At 46.5% G+C, this 17,142-nt stretch overlaps 1 protein-coding gene across 5 annotated transcripts in view; it reads left to right on the top strand.

Moving 5' to 3' along the window:
• Window positions 1-17,142, top strand: part of OSBPL3 (oxysterol binding protein like 3) — a 160,156-nt gene that overhangs the window by 96,512 nt on the left and 46,502 nt on the right. For 3 of the 5 annotated variants that reach the window (XM_058677995.1, XM_004582434.3, XM_004582436.3), the window contains exons 3-10: window positions 524-640; window positions 797-850; window positions 1,711-1,824; window positions 6,579-6,746; window positions 7,211-7,331; window positions 8,247-8,350; window positions 8,560-8,652; window positions 10,675-10,831. In XM_058677995.1, coding sequence (XP_058533978.1) covers window positions 524-640; window positions 797-850; window positions 1,711-1,824; window positions 6,579-6,746; window positions 7,211-7,331; window positions 8,247-8,350; window positions 8,560-8,652; window positions 10,675-10,831 — 928 coding nt within the window. The remainder of the gene's footprint in view (window positions 1-523; window positions 641-796; window positions 851-1,710; window positions 1,825-6,578; window positions 6,747-7,210; window positions 7,332-8,246; window positions 8,351-8,559; window positions 8,653-10,674; window positions 10,832-17,142) is intronic. The other 2 variants (XM_004582435.3, XM_004582437.3) reach the window with 1 other exon arrangement.

Below are 17,142 nucleotides of genomic sequence, written 5' to 3' on the forward strand. Positions count from 1 at the left end.
CTTGGTCTGATTGTCGTGCTTACTCTCTAAGATGGGAAGGTGTGAGTTCTCCCTGTCTGCTTGTCTTGGTCTGATTGTCGTGCTTACTCTTTGAACGGAATCTCATACTTCTCAGCCAATTCTTAAACCAACCCTCCCTCCTCATACAAACACACAGAACTGCTCTGAAATCTGTACTGTTTGGTTAACATTCAGATAAAGCCCAACAGTAACTACACAATGATATTCCAAGTCAACAAAAATAGGACGTTCAGTAAAATCTTTCCCGGTAGCCGCGGTTATCAAACACCAAGAGAAAGAAATATTTCCTTTTAAGGAAAGTTTTTAAAAAAATCAGATTTGATGTCAATACGTTTCTGCGTTACACCCATAAGGTCCATGGAGTACGTGGCAATTGAATTTGAATTTCTTCTCCCGGCCAGGCTTACTGTCTTGTGTGGACTTAACAGCAGAAAGTGCTTCCTAATGTTGTTACGTTTTTTTGAAAGAGTGACATTGAGGATGAACTCTTGTGTTGAAACAGGACAGCTGGGAAGTGGTGGAAGGCCTAAGGGGGGAGATGAATTATACCCAGGAGCCACCAATCCAGAAAGGATTTTTGCTGAAAAAGAGGAAATGGCCCTTAAAAGGCTGGCACAAGGTAAGACATGGGCACTTCTGGGCCAGTACCCACTCACACTGCCCCATCTAGCACCTGGTTCTTGGGCACTTCCGTTTGGTTTGAAGTCAACACTTAATGTCAGGGGGACAGTGTTTCAGTGACATGCCTTACGCGACTGTTGTTTCTTCCCCACAGAGGTTCTTCTATCTGGACAAAGGAATCTTGAAGTACGCCAAGAGCCAAGCTGATGTAAGTATCCCCAATGGCCCAGCTTGCCCCCAGGGACTGGGAAGGACTGTGTGTACCTGGACACACAGCGCAGTTCCCTGTGCTGAAACCCTGAGGGCTCCCAGTTTGTCTGGGAGGAGCAGAGGTGCTGGCTCTCCAGGGCGTGGGTGGGGATTCCAGGTAGTCTCTGTTCACCTGGCAGGTGGAGGGCTGGGGGCTCCTCCAGTTACCCCACTAGGTATTCAGAATCTGTTCTGGCCCTAGGGTTGTGCTCCAGGGATTCACTGGAAGGGAGAAGACATCTTTACAGCCACAAAATGGGAGTCAAACACAGGTGTACCCCAACATCTCATGGGGTTTGACAGAGAAGGCCCTGGCTGAAGGGGAAGGTCCCCCAAGCTAGCACAAGGCACTGGCCTCTGTGGGTCCCAGCTGGGCAATAGCCTTGGGCTTGCAAGGGTCCTCTCTTCTGTTACTCTTCCAGCTGCCTTCAGCCTGCTGCCCATCGTCCTTCCTCTGTGGCACTTCTAAATGGACGTAGACACCAGGGATGAATTCAGTGGGTGGCAGTGTGGTTCATGGGTTAGCTCAGAGTCAGACCACAGGTTATCTTCCTGCTTACTTGGAGACCGATTATGTTTACTGTTTCTGCCTTACGTCTTCTGCACCTCAACCTTCCCATCTGGGGAGTGGACAGAATGCTTCCTACCCAACAGGTGAAGGAAGATGGTGCCCTGTAGCAGCCCAAGGGCTTGCCAGACAAGCAGTGGTGATCATCTTTATTGCTGGGGTGGGGAAGATGGGAAGAGCTTGGATGGCAGTGACTAGGACATGACTGCATGAACATCAGGGTTCTCAGGTGGCCCCCGTTGCCTCTGCAGATCGAGAGAGAGAAGCTTCATGGCTGCATCGATGTGGGGCTCTCGGTGATGTCTGTGAAGAAGTCGTCCAAATGCATAGACCTGGACACTGAAGAGCACATCTATCACCTGAAGGTGAGGCGGCTGCCCAGGCATGGGCTCCCATGGGGCAGGCCTCACTTAGGGCAGGGAGAAAGGCCAGGCTGTTCCTACACACTTGGATGTTCAGCCAACATGAATGCTACCATGGTGATTCTGATGGATGCCATTGCCATTTGGGTGGACAGCTCTTCCTGTGCTGGACCATCTTCTGGCCCTGCTGGGAAGCTTGGCATCCCTCTCCCTCCTCCCTCTCCTCCAGTGCCACAGCAAGCTTTGTGCATTCACCCCTGCCTGCTCCAGGCAGATGTTTCACCTTTGGTGGAGAACCTTGTACCACAGGCTGGCATGTGTGCCCCCTCAGTCTGGGGGACCCTATCTTATATTATTAGCACATCCTAGTGAAATTTCAGTGACTTTCCCCTACGGTGTGGGTGTCTGCTTGCTTGCCCTCTGTCCTGCAGGTGGTAGAGGTGATGAAAAGCAGTGAGTGTGTGAGATCCAGAGCTGGTTCCCATCTTGACACGGCCACTTGCTCTCTGTTGAACTTTGATAGATCACCTCCTCTCTGAACGTCTTGTTTTTCTTGCCTAAAGAGTGAAAACAACATTGTGATACAGTTCATCTCCTGAGCTGCATATTGGCTACTTGCCACAGTACCTGTATCCAAACAGCACACAGGTGATGAGGTGGTACCCAAGTGACAGAGATTAACTGAGAAAATGCTCCCACTCTTTCCCACGAGAAAACCATATGGGGTATTAAGGATGAGGGCTAAAGGTGAGGAAGAGGAAGGCACCATTCCCCTTTGGCTTGGTGTCCTAAAGTGCCCCATACCTTCATGCGAGGACCGAACAACATGGACCTAACACAAACACTTATGGTTAGTGGACCGGGTGAGACAGGCAGAGCCATGCAATCTCCTAGACTAATTCTGTACCCTTGAGAAGGGTTTCTCAATCTGGGTTTTCTCTTCATCTCGTGGTCTGGGTCATTCCTTGTTCTGGGAGCTGCCCTGTGCATTGCAGGGTGGTGGACAGTATCTTTGGCCTCTCCCACCCAGACTGAAGTAGCATCTCACTCCAGTGATGACAGCCAGAGGTATCTCTAGACGTTCCCAGAAATCCCTGGGGGGGGCAACACCATCTCTGGTTGTGAATAACTTGTGGGAAGTAAAGGAGAGTAAAGCCTATAATCTTAAGAAAATATGAAAGCCATACTAACCCCATAACTGCCCCCATTCCATCCCACATTTCAAAGTCCATGTCCATGACAATGTAGTTATTCCTGCCTGCGCTGCCAGTGCTTTGACACAGAGAAGAAATAATAGGTTCTAATGTATCCACTATTGGGGTTAACAGAATAGAAGCAAATATGAATTTTAAAGAATTAGAATGCCTCGATACACATAGATACATAATATTCTGATTAGCAGTGTTAATTTTTTTCTCTGTGGGATTCCCTTTAGGTGCTGTTTGGTTTTGTGTTCCTTTTTCTGACCAGCAGTCATGGCTGCTGTTGTGGGCCAGTATAGTTGACCAGGTGTTTGCTGCACAGGCTGAGCATCAGGCAGGTGTACGATGTGGGCCGTCCATGGCCATTCTCTTCTTCCAGAGCTAGAGGCCTCAGGCACAGAGAACAAAGCAGCTGTCTACCCAGAGTCACAGGGTACTCGAGGCCGGTGAAGCCCTCCTATTTTTGCATGTTGTTTGACTAACAGGCAGTGAATTCAGATACATTCTTTGGGCACCTACTTTTAAGGGTGTCTGAAAATAGAACAGGATAAAGAAGATTCCTGTAAAAGTCCCCTGAACCACATCTGGGAAATACAGCCCTTTTCAGGACTGTAATTAAGGGGAGGCAGATAAAAGGGAGTCTATATTGTTTCTTCCTGTAAATGACACATTAAAGGGTGCCCGTCTGATTGGCACTCAGCCTCACCCCCATCATCGTCCGCCTAACAGTTTTTCAGTGAAAGCCACTGCGAACATTCATTGGCACGCCAGTGCTCCCAGCTGCGCTGTTAGTAAAGCTTGACCTGGGTTTCCTCTTGAAAGTCAACCTCGCTCCGCATCTTGCAGGTTATTTCAAATTGCTACTCCAGAGGTCTTTGTGCCCTAATATGCAGATCTCTATCACTTTTCTGTTTGAAAATTTTAGAACAGTAGTTTCCCCCATATGTGCAGTTTTGCTTACCAAGGCTTAAGTCAGTATTAAATGCAAATATTAATGGAAAATTCCAAAAATAAGCAGTTTGTTGGCCTTAAACTCATGCTGTTTTGGTTATGGCGATGAGCCCTCAGGCCATTGTGCCCTGTCCCTCCCAGGACATGAATCATCCCGCTGTGTGTCCACATGGTATGTGGTGTCTACCTGTTAGTACCTAGCAGTGTGTCCTGTTATCAGATTACTGTGGAGGTGTCAGGGTGCTTGTGTTTGAGTAAAATTCATGAAAATAGAATTAAGTTAAGGTTAATTTGGTGTAATAAGTAAGTAAATAAATAAGTCCATTCGTGCAGACCATCTTGGAAAAGCTCATGGAAATAGATAATGTCGCTGTCCCGCAGCGATGGACTTGGTGCACGGAGCCGATAATAACACGCGTGGACCCTGACTGATGGTCAAAAGCCGAGGTTTATTAGTAGCATCAGACTTTATACTCTGAGGGTCATATAGGATAAGGGAGGAAGTGCTGAGCTTATCAACAAAACCATTAATGCTTGTTTGGAACTCCTTTTGTCTTGTATATTCCACCAGGTGTTCTCATATACATATGCAGATGATATCCAATAAGGTATACAAAAGGTAGCCATTTGGTTATTCTCCTCCAAATATTATCCAACCAACTGTAGTCCTGTGCTCACTGACCTTTTAGGGTCACAATGTCCTCCTACAAGATATTATGAAAAAAAAAATTTTGCGCCAAAGTAGCATTACCTATGAATTCTGTTTTTCCAAAGCTTTGTGATGTACGCTGCGTAAGCCAAAGAGAAGCCATGGAATGCTCGCTTTAAGTGAAAAGGTGCAAGTGCAATAACATAGTTGAGAGAGACCACACTTACAAACTTTATGGCAACACACTGCTATGGTGGCCTGTTTTGTCAGTGGTAATTACCGTTATCTCTTATGGTGCCTAACTGATAAACTCTATGAAAGGTGTGGGTGACTGAGAAGAACCCTGGCATCTCATGGGCTCAGTACTCCGTGCTCACGGGCATCCATTGATGGTTGTGGGCTCTAGCCCTGGTGGATAAAGGGGGATGATACTGTGGTACACAGAAGTGCTGACTTTGAAAAAAAGCACATGGTACATTTTATGTGCTTATTATATTCCTTTCAGTATTTTTTTTAAAGATTTATTCATTTTACTACAGCCAGATATACACAGAGGAGGAGAGACAGAGAGGAAGATCTTCCGTCCGATGATTCACTCCCCAAGTGAGCTGCAGTGGGCCGATACGCGCCGATCCGAAGCCGAGAACCTGGAATCTCTTCCGGGTCTCCCACGCGGGTGCAGGGTCCCAGTGCATTGGGCTGTCCTGGACTGCTTTCCCAGGCCACAGGCAGGGATCTGGATGGGAAGTGGAGCTGCCGGGATTAGAACCGGTGCCCATATGGGATCCCGGGGCTTTCAAGGTGAGGACTTTAGCCGCTAGGCCATGCCGCCGGGCCCTCCTTTCAGTATTTTTATAAACACTTAAAAGATGTTCTAATAAAAGTTAGTCTTTACGAAAGATCTTCGTAGAAATTAGAAATTGAGAGCTGCTCATCTGTGGAGGGAACAGCTCAGTGTTTGTGAGGGCACTAACTGAAGATATTTTAAAAAGTAGTGTTGCTGTGTATTGCTTTGTCTTTGTTCTGTCTCCTGCAGTAGGGGAAAGGTTCTTTATACCAGTGCTCACGTTCATTAACACCCTCCTCAACCGCCGTGTATTCTTTGTCAGACAAGGTGAACGAGGTTAAATATTTTAAGGAGAATTTACTAATTCGTTCCAGTTCAGAGAAGATTGGTCTGAAAAGAAGGAAGTAAAAAAGAGTTGAAAAAGGAAAACGATGCTAGTATTTTCAGAACGGACAGCAGACTCTAGGATTAGAAACCTTGGAAATGCTTTCAGGCACCTTAAAGCAGAACGCGGTTTAATGCGATGTCTGAGACCCACTTGGTATGCGCATCCCAGATAGGAGAGCCTGTTGAATCCGGCTCCACTCCAGCCGTACCTTCCTGTGCATGAATGCCCTGGGAGAAACAGTGGTGACGACTCAAGTGATCAGGTGGAAGACTGGATGAAGTTCTAGGCTCCTTCCTTGGGGCTGGCCTGGATCGACCTGCTCTAGGCAATGAACCAGTGGACTGAAGATCTCCTTCTAAAGAGAATGAGAGCAAATTAAAACTAAGAAAGGAGACAGAACTGTAAATTTCAGTTTGTTTTATATACTGATATTTTCTTGGCTTTCTTGAAAATAACATAACAATTGATCTCTTTTCTAGAAATCCTGAATATAGATACCTTATCAAAACTGCTTTTATTCTCCATTTCTGGCTCCAGCTGGTTTCATTAGTCTGCAGAAACATGAACTGTCAGTCTTTCAACATGTGCCAGCTTATGTGCCAGGAGTGGGAATGACATTGTGGTGTAGTGGGTAAAATCTCTACCTGCGTCACTGATAAGTTTTTTTTTTAAAGTGAAAGAATTAAAGAAAAGAAGAAGTTAGGAGTAACCTCAGATGGACAGTTGTTCACTCCAACATGTAACCTTTTGTCTCCCTTCTGTGGATGGCCCATGCTTTAGGTCAAGTCCGAGGACATTTTTGATGAGTGGGTGTGCCGACTGCGGCACCACCGCATGTACCGCCAGAACGAAATCGCCATGTTCCCACGGGAAGTGAATCACTTCCTCTCGGTGTCCACCGTCCCAGACCCTGCTCCTGGGGTGTTTGACCCTATTTCCAATAGGAAGGTAAGAGACATTTTGCCAATGAGGAGTCCAAAGGAAGAGGGTGACGTCATGGGTGGGGCAGCCCATTTCGGAAGCTGAGTTTGAGGGAAGAAGCAAGCTTGCAGGGAGAAGCAGGGTCCGTTGGGTTGGCACTTTGGGCTTCTGTCTGTGAGGCTGAATCAGGTCCAGACTAGCACTGGTGCCTGACCGGCCCGGGACTCGGGAGGCGTGTGTGAGGAGAACCTTGGTGCCTGTGCATGCTCCAGCTTGGCTTTGTTTTCTTATCTAGTGGTAAAATGGTGCCCCAAGCTGGAGGGACCTCCGGAGGTGGTAGGGACTCCTGCAGAGTATGTTGCTAGAAGTTTCTCCTGATCCCAACAGAGGATGTCCATTAGTGCCCAATCTGTTGTGCTTCACCACACATGCCCCCTTCCCTGCCAAGTCTTACTTCATTTTACTCTGTGCTTTTCTCCTCCATGGAACAGCGTAGCAGCATATCAAAGCAGAACTCATTTCAAACCGGAAGCAACCTGTCATTTTCTTGCGGGGAGCCGCGAGTTCCGCTCTGGTTGCAGTCTGCGGAGGACATGGAGAAATGCTCAAAAGGTAGAGTGGAGCCTCTGCCTCTCTCTGTGCTGCTCCTCCCTGATCCCAGAGGGGGCTTGCACCCAGGGGAGTTTGTGCCCTTCTGCCCCTTCCTTCCTTTGCTTCTGAGTGCCACACACCTTGTTGTCTCTGAGAACACATCCATCCCCTGGCTGTGCGTGCAGGTGCGTTTCCTTGGATATTGATGCCTGCTCTCTATATGGGCTTGCAAGGCCCCGTCTTTGGGACTGGGGGCTGCCCAGCTCCCTCTCTGTTTAAATGGTTCCATTGTGCACCCAAGCTAGAGAGGCAGTGTTCTGCAGGTGAAAATCTGCACTGTTAGCTGCTCTTTCCCAGGCTGGAGTCACTGGGACAATCTGAAAGCTCAGGGATGCCTGGGCTTGGGCCTTGCTCCCAGAGGGATCTCTTGAGATCTGTCTGGGGGCCCCACTGACACTGATTTCCCTGAGTTCCCTGGGTAATTATAAGCTATGGTTGGGACTCCCTTCCATAAGGAAATTTTAATTAGCAAGGAACTAAAAAGACTGAAGACCACCAGAGGGATTGTCAGCGTTCTGATTTAATTGTTGGCAGGTGGAACCTGAACATATGCAAACTGGCAAAAAATTTCTCCACTCGATCATCATCTCACTTACTAATTCGTGTATTCATGGATGGGGTGGAGCAGAGAGAGAGAGAGAGAGAGAGAGAGCGCTCTCGTCTGCTAGGAGTGTTCTTCCAGATGCCCACAGTTGCTAGGACTGGGCCAGCCCCACGTCAGGAACCAGAAACTACCATGGGTGACGGGAACCTGATTATGTAAGCCGTCACGGCTGCTGCCTGCGATCTGTCTGGCCGGGAGCTGGAGTCGGGAGCCAGAGGCCACAGTCTGGGCTGCTCCTGGGGAGTCCTGAGTTCTCTGTCTTCGGCCCACAGACCTGGCACACTGCCAAGCGTTCCTGGCAGAGATGAGTCAACTGCTGCAGAACATGGACGTCCTGCATCGCACGTATTCGGCGCCGGCCATCAACGCCATCCAGGTCAGCGGGTTCCTCCTGGGCTTGCCTCCCGCCCTTCCAGCCTTTGACTAATGGTGGGGTGCTATCCAGTTGTTTACTTTAGCCCAACTCAAGGGGATTGAGATGGCCGCTTTGCTTGGTGTTAATTCCTGTTGGTCTGATGCACCTTACTGTCTCTGCTCTCTCTCTCTCCCTCTCTCTCTCTCTCTCTTTCCCATTTTGAAACAAAGGGTGGAGCTTTTGAAAGTCCCAAAAAGGAAAAAAGGCCGCACAGGAGGTGGCGGTCCCGCGCTCTTGGCAAAGATGCTAAAGGAACGCTGCAGGTAACCGTCGCTTCTGTCAGCAGACCGCTGTTCTCACTGGAGCTCTTCAACCATGTGCTGGAACTACTGGACTCAACTGGGGGAATGGACAAGTGAAGACTCTTTAGTTGTTCTTGCCAGTAACCTGGGCAGAGAGAGACTCAATCACTACCACTCTCGAGGGACTAGAATAGGCATGTTAGGATGCTCTGGGCATGGGAGAGAATATTGTCTAAGGGAACCACGGCAGGAGGCTGTACTGCTTGGTTTCCCTGCTTGTTCTACCTGCCTGCTTGGCCGTGCCCCTTGTGTCAGTGCAGCGTGGCCACATGCTGTGACCCACCCCTCAAGGGGACACTAAGTGGCCTTGCCACTGGGTGCTGGACCTTGTGCAGACTGCTTTGCTTCTCCTCACCAGCCTGTCCCTTATGAGAGTGTCTCTGTAACGTGCCGTGCTAGGAGCGGTCTTTCCCAGTGCAAATACCTGGCCTTTACCAATTGAATTCAGCATTGTCAGCGTCAAAACATGTGCTGTGTGTGCTCTGTGGTTCGAAGCACTTTATAGGTTGAACTTGAGAGCTTCTAATGTACAACGTATTCCAGGTACAGATGCTGCAGGTGAGTTGTATAAAAGTCTGGCATACCAATAAAAAAAGAACTTTTGAACATACCCGCTGCAAGCAGCCTAGATACTGGAGGGTTTTGAATGAGGAAGCCCGGCAGCCTTAGCTATCATTTTCAACCCACAGGTTTTGTTTTATGGCACCACTTAATAGGCATGGGGATCTCCCTACCCTTTCCCAAGATACCTCCCCTTCCCATTCTCCTCCCCTCCAATCTTACATTGGATGTCTTTTGTGAATTTTCACAAGTCCATCACGCTGCCACTGAGGTGTCTCCCAACAATGTGGAGATTATTAGCCGTATCACTGTGAGTCCATCCTTGTACTACATGCATGAGGACATACTTCTCTCTGTTTCCACCTATGAACATACGAAGCTCCGCTACATTTCCATTATGCATCCCCTTGAGTACAGTCCACCACGGGGAGAAAAAAAAAAGAACATAAAAGAAAAAAAATAGTGAGGCTTCATCCACATGAGCTTGACAAACATATAACAAAGGTATAACTGTGACACTAGGGTGGTGAAAAAGAGTGTTAAGCATCTTCACATAGGAATAAGTGCCAGCGAGTGTCCCCTGTGGCTCTGATGAGAGTATGTAAGGACTAGGTCAGCGTTACTGCAGTAGCAACAACAGTGATAAAATGGACATTGACAATCTCAGGTGATTACAAGCAATCTGTCTCTTATGGATTACATCACAAGGTCTTATTACAAAAAGTATAAATAAGTAGGAGGTGCAATAGGGTGAAATTCACAGGAAAAAATCCTTAGATTTGACATCATATCCTATATTAGAGTAAACATATGATATCTGACTTTTTGGGATTGACTCATTTCCCTTAGCATAATGGTCTTCCGTTTAGCTCATTTGGCCACAAACAATTGTATTTCATTTTTTAAATAGCTGAGTAGTATTCCATAGAGTAGATGAACCACAGTTTCTTTATCCAGTCCTCTGTCAACAAGCATTTAGTTTGCTTCCATGTTTTTGCAATTATTGATTGTGATGTCATGAACATAGGGGTGCATGTAACTTTCTCATGTAACAAATCTTTTGTGTATATTCCTAGAAGTGGTATTGCTGGGCCGTAAGGTAGGTAGATTTTCAGTTGCCTAAGTATTCTCCATGCTGGCTTCCATAGTGGTTGCACCAGCCTGCAATCCCACCAACAATGGAGTAGATCAACCCAGTTTTAATGCTTCTGTCCTTTCTGAAAAAATGAGGTGCTTCATGTGTTTTCATTTCACCAGAAGCAGGTGGCTGTAGGAAGTATCTTTGTGATTGATGGCTCAGTAGAGAGAGACTTACCTCAATAGAGAGACTTTATCCTGTCACAGTGCTCCCATCTCAAACCCACGAAAGTGCTTGAAGCATTTGGCATCTGACATGCAGTCTCTCCCTTTGGTGTCATTTAGGTCCCTAAACCTTTCACTGGCCCTGTGAGACTGCACTCATCCAATCCGAATTTATCAACTCTGGATTTTGGAGAAGAAAAAAATTATTCTGATGGCTCTGAAACCTCTTCAGAGTTTTCTAAGATGCAGGAAGATCTGTGTCATATTGCACATAAAGGTGAGCCGGTGACCCATGTGTATCTTAATCTTGGGTGTCCTTACACAGGATGGCTTTTTCTACTCCATGAAGACTTTGGCCACTTTGTTTTTACCTACCTCCTTGGGAGTGCAGACTGTATTGGCAAGAGGTTTCTTTTTCATTTCTAAGGGGAAAGAAGGAATGTTGAATATATAGTTTATGTTCAGAATCTGCAGGTTGCACATGTACTGATTGAAAATATCCTCCCCCACAATTATATCTGTATTGAAACGTAAGACTTTTTTTTTTTGCCTGTGAGAACTCCCTAAGTGATGCAGTAATAACGTTTTCATGCATGAAGAAAACACATCCAAACATACCCACTGCAAGCAATCTAAATACCAGAGGATTATTGCCCGGGAAAGGAGTGGAGCAATGTGGTTTTAGACAGCATTTACATGGTGTTAGGTATTAAGAGTCATCTAGAGATGGTTTAGAGTATATGAAGGATGTTGTGACTTTGATGCTGGCCATCCTATATTGGAGTGGTTGATTCAAGACCCGGTTGCTCCGCATCTGATCCAGCTCCTGGCTAGTGCACCTGGAAAAGCAGCAGATGGTGTCTAAAGTGCTTGAGCCCCCCATACCTATGTGGGAGACCAGGATAGTTTTTGACTCCTGGCTCCTGGCTCCTGGCTTGGCTTTCCCCAGACCTGGTTGTTATAGCCATCTGGGGAGTAATACAGCAAATGGAAGATCTTTCACCTTGCCTTTCAGTAATCAATTCCATAGTTTAAAAATGAATGAAGTATACAGAGGATGTGGTGACAAGGATGACTGTTTTTCGCTTGCCATCCAGTTTGTATGCTGCCTGTGGGGCATCTGTTTGTACTAACTAGAGGGGAGAGCAACTTTATGTTCCTACTGGATTTTTTAAATCTGCCTATCCAGTGACTTCAGTTTGAAGAATTCATTTTTAAGAATTGACTTCAAAAGGTACCCACTTTAGTATTATTTATCATATGAAGAGTTAGAAATTGGGGCTAGTGTCGTGACACAATGGGTTAATGCCCTGCTTGGGATGGCTACATCCCATATTGGAGAGCTGGCTGGCTTGGATCCCAGCTGCTCGGCTTCCAGTCCAGCTTCCTGCTGATACTCCTGGGAAGCAGTGGGTGATGGCTCAAGTACTTGAGTTCCTGCCACTCACACAGGGGACCCAAATGGATTTCCTGCCTCCAAGTTTCAACATGGTCTAGCCCTGGCTGTTGTCAGCATTAGAGGTAGGTGTCCAGTATTATTACTCTATTTATAAGGATATGCAAATTAAAGTCATGATGAGCCATCCTTCTACACCTGCTAGAACAGCCAAAATAATTTTTAGGCATGACAGCGCCAGATGCTAGTGAGGATACGTGAAAGCTGAATCTCTTGGACCTTGCTTGTGGCCATCCAAAGTGGTATAGTCATTGTTGAGACAGTTTTGACATTGCTGTATAAAATCAATCATGTATATACCGTGCAACTTCTAAGTTACATTTCTGGACATTTATCTCACCTGAAAAAATGTTTCCCAGATGTTCAGAGCTGACTTATTTGTAGTAGTCAAATATGAGAACTCAAATATCCCTCAACAGACAAATTGTTAAATCCATACAGTGATAAATTCATACAATGCAATACTACTCAGCAGTAAAAGGGGATGAACAGTTGATGCATTCAGCAACTTCGAAGGATCTCAAGGAAATTATACTGAATAAAAATATCCCATCTCTAAACAGTGCATAGTGAATAGCTCCAGTTGTAAACCCACGTTTGAAATGATACAGTCTCAGAGATAGAGAAGAGGTGGGTGGTTCCCTGAGGCAGGGAAGAAGAGGGCAGGACTGTGGGTGTGATTATCAAGAGATAACTCAGAGATCTTTGTGGTGCTGGAAAATTCTGGGTGGTGATTGTGTTGCTTTTTCCAAGTCTGCACGTATGACCAAGCACACATACACAAGTCAATGTGTATACATCTGGTGAAATCTGACCAAGATCTATACTGACAAGTTTGCTAGATTTTAGATTGCACCACTCTTAGGTAGAAGGTGTCCATTGGGAGAATCTGGCCAGAGGATACATTGGACTTCATTGTTCTGCTTTTACAGCTTTCTGTGAGCTTATAATAATTGCAAAATTTAAAAATAAAAAATAGAAATAGCCTAAATACCCAGTAATAGGGATTGGATTTTTTTTTAGTGCACTATAGGGCTAGGTGCAAAGGTTTCATTGGTTAATCCTCCTGCTTCAAGTGCTGGGATCCCGTGTGGGTACCAGTTTGTATCCCAGCTGCTTCACTTCCCATCCAGCTCCCTGCTTTGGGACCCTGCACCTGCGTGGGAGGAACTGAAAGAAGCTCCTGGCTTGGAATCTGCTCAGTTCCGGCCATTGCAGCCACTTGGGGAGTGAGCCATTGGGTGGAAGATCTTATCCTTCTCTATATAGATCTGCCTTTCCAATAAAAATAAATAAATCTTTTTTTAAATGCAATGTAATTGTATAATAGAATACTTAGTCATAAAAATAGTAGTAGCTACCTTAATTGAGCACTCAGCTGCGTGGAGTAGGTATCATTGTAACCTCTGTGGCATAGATAAGAAACTGAGAGCTGGAAAAGCTAGAGAACACCCTGGGAATCACATGGCGACAGTGGGGCCAACCTGAGACCTGAACCTATCCTACTGGACCCCTGAACCCATACTCTTTACCTGGTGCTCCACTGCTCCATTGAGGGGATGGCTGGGAGATGTCATTTCCATGTTTTCAAACTCACTGTATGCACTCCCATACATTTGAACAAAGCATCTCCTCCTAAGTAAACTGATATGTTTTTTATAGGCATAGGAAAGGTGACAATACATAACAGACCAGGAAATCCTGTTTAGGGCTGATTTCAGTTTTGTGGGAAAAATAATAGTTATTTTTGGCCTACGTAGACTCAGCGGAAAATCTGGAACAATCTGTATCAACGTGGTAGTGATGGAGGCTGGGGTTTGAAGTACCTCCTGTGTTCCTGTTCATCTTTCCTAGTCTAATTGTCTTGTATTGAGTGTTTGTCTGAAAGACAAAGTGCATTGTATGGTTTTCAGTGGGAGAGAAGTGCTGGAGGCAAAGGAGATGACAGCCCATCGGTTGCCTGCCTCTCTGTGTTGCCTCCTTCACATTGTTGATTCTTTCCTCTCTCCTCCCTTGGCCTACAGAGTTCAGACCTGTGGGTTGGGAGGCAGGCTAGAAGGAAACCTTGTCACATTGTTTACAGAGCCTGTGGTCCTGCTTCCCACAGCCCATTTGGTCACTGTTTTGCAGTGTCGCTGTCGGATGAGAGGTGTTACCTGGCCCATAGCCTAGAAGTTCTTCAGATGCCCCCTTGGGCTTCCTCTGCTGGAAAAATGTCTGGGGCATTGAGGGCACTCTAGTTTTGGTGGGAGAAACTTGCTACGCAACACTGTGATAATAACACAACAAAGCTCTTTACCCGGCCTCCTTGCATGTGGAAATGTCCCACCTTTTGCCCACTGGGAAAAATCAGCTTCCTGTGCTTGCTATAGGTTATCCTGTTTGGTAGATCCTGTGGATCCAGCCACCTGCCCCATCTTTCTTACCTCCTGCAATACAGAGCTGCCCCCCCATGTGGACTCAGTCAAGGTTGTTCTCCAAAGGTCTAAGTGCGCTGTGCGAATGGAAGTCCCCAGGGCGGCCCACATGCCATGCTTTGTGGAAAGTATAAATGCAGAGCTGGGCTCCCCGTCCCTTTGCTGGCTTGTGGAGTCTCATCTGCAGGCTGCTGTTCAGGGCTGTAGCTTGTTTCTGAATCCTCGGGCTGTGGCATACTTCTCACTTGTGCACACTCAAATCTGTAGTGCCTCTGCGTGCCTTCCCATGTAAGGCTTGTTTTGTTAGGGTGATGCCTGTGCTACTGTCCTGACTGTCGCTGTTCCAGTTGTTGGCTGTCACTTCTGAGCAGCTGGACTGAAGGCAAGCATATCGCTGGTGTAGCATAGGCTCTGTAACCAGTTTCTGACTGCAGCTGAGTTCTCCTCGTTTGGTAGCATGAATGGTGAGCCACCAGTATCTGCCCCCCGCTCATTAGGATGCATTGTGGTGCTGTGGGTTAAGCTGTTGCTTGCAATGTCTACAATCCCATACTGAAACACCAGTTTGAGTCCCTGGCTTGACCCTGGTTTTAATCCACTTGCCTGCCGGTGGCCCTAGGAAACAGCTTGAGCCCCTGCCATCAGTATGGAAACCTAGATTGAGTTCCTGCGTGTTGGTTTTGGCCTGGCCCAGTCCCTTGTGTATGGCCATTGGGGACTGAACCAATGCATGGAAAACACTGTCTCTTTTCTCTCTCCTTCCCTCCCTCTCTCACTCTGCTTTCAAAGAAATACATAGGTCCTTTAAAAAAATAGTAAAAAGGCCCTATTAAAAGTTATGGACTGTAAATTTGATTTTCATGGAATGGCAAAGCCCTGAACTGGCTCTTATTGATTCATGGTTCTGGCTTTGTGTGTCTGCTAACTTCCACGAAAGCAGACAGTGCACAGTATTAAATCCTGAAAGGCGCTGTTTTTGTTGAATATGTTAACATCTATGTTTCCCAAGATATATTTTGCGGAACACTTTGCCCACAAAATGCTTTAAAAAGAAGCAAAACAAGGATGTCATAATTAGAAATGTTTGGTTACTGAGTGCTGACTCTGGCTGCCTTTGATTTTACACAGGAAGTAGTGCGTAGTGAAAGCTCCGAGACGTTCTATGGATTTTCTGCTGAGACCTGTTCACGTTAACTCAGTGATTTCTGGTGTTGTACTTCAGAAGCCCTACACTTTAGCACTTACCTCCTGGACTGTAGTTACTGAGAAGTACCCTTCAGGAAGTGCTCTAAATAGTACTGCTTTGCAGAGTTGACCCTCTGCACCAGTGGGGTGACCACAGCTATTCCTGCCTGGCTGTGAGCTTTAATGCTTAATTTCTCTGGTCCCCCATCACCCCACCTGTTCATGTCCTGACAGTTGTCCGGTCTCCCAGCTTTCACATTCTATGACTGCCTTCCACAATGAATTCTTATCCTGAACACAAGGACTTCCTCCTGTTGCTGATTACCAGCAGAAGAGTTCGTGAGAGTGTTCTGTGAGGGGCACAGGCAGTGGTGAGAGGGACAGTCATGGGGAGTGCAGGATCCAGATTAAGGTCAGGGTACTCTGAATGGAAGGTGGACATGCATGCCCTGCCTTAGGAGGTAAGCACGTGAGCCGTTTGGGACACTTTTCCTGCAGATAAGGGGCTCTGCACTTGTGATCATGAGCACCAAATGTAGAACAAACCCAAACCACTTAAACTTTTGCTCCTACTGCATGATGATTACTGAGTTAGCATCTTATGAAGTGTTTTCAGCTTGGGGGAATGTTAGTGCCAACTTAGGTCACAGTGGCACAAGTTTCATAGAGCCCCAACCCTATGAAAGGTAGCCTAGTGAGTTTCAAGATGTTCATGGGATTTGTTATCTTTTACTTTGGTTTTCCGTGAACTTTTAAAAGTTCCCTTGCATGACCCAAGGAAAAGCCAAGTCATTTACTGTTTGTAAATTAGAATTCAGCGTGAGTATGCTTGTTGTAGAGCTCCCCAAATCCTGATTCCGTTTACCCAGTGCTCACCAAACTGACACGAGGGCAGTAGGAGAAAGAAAAAGCTTATTTGGCCATGTTCAGAGCAAAGGGTGGAGCAGCTGTCACTTCATTTCCTAACTTCTCGAAAGGCTAAGGGTGCTGAATCTTTTTAAAAATATGCATTTAATTTGACAAGTACAGAGACCAAGAGAGACCTCCCCTCTACTGGTTCTCTCCCCAAGGACTTGAAGACTGAAAATTCAGTCTGCCTCTCCCATGCAGGTGGCAGGGACCCAGTTACCTCAAGCACAGCTAATGCCTGCTAGGGTGCGCATTAGCTAGAAGCTGGAATGAGGAGCCAAGCTGGGACTTGAACCCGGGTACTCCAGTTAAAACTCTTACTTTGGTGCCAAACGTCCACCCCTGGGCTGGTGAATCTTAACAAGCTGAGATTGAGCAACATGTGTTCAGCTCCATTGCAAGGCTCGTGGTTGGTCCACAGTACTTGTGACCTACATTTGATTGGTCAGCAGCAAGAGACCAGTGTATTTTGTCGAAAGTGCTGAGATGATAAAGTGGACTATGACCCATCAGGAATCCATCAGAGATTTGGGATTGTTTTGTTTGATCAGGGAATTTCTGCAAAGGGTCTTGAAGAAGAGGCTCATTATGGGGTTAGGATGTTCATTATGGCAGTGAAAC

Source organism: Ochotona princeps, chromosome 20 (assembly GCF_030435755.1).
Source record: "Ochotona princeps isolate mOchPri1 chromosome 20, mOchPri1.hap1, whole genome shotgun sequence".
NCBI classification, from domain to species: Eukaryota; Metazoa; Chordata; class Mammalia; order Lagomorpha; family Ochotonidae; genus Ochotona; species Ochotona princeps.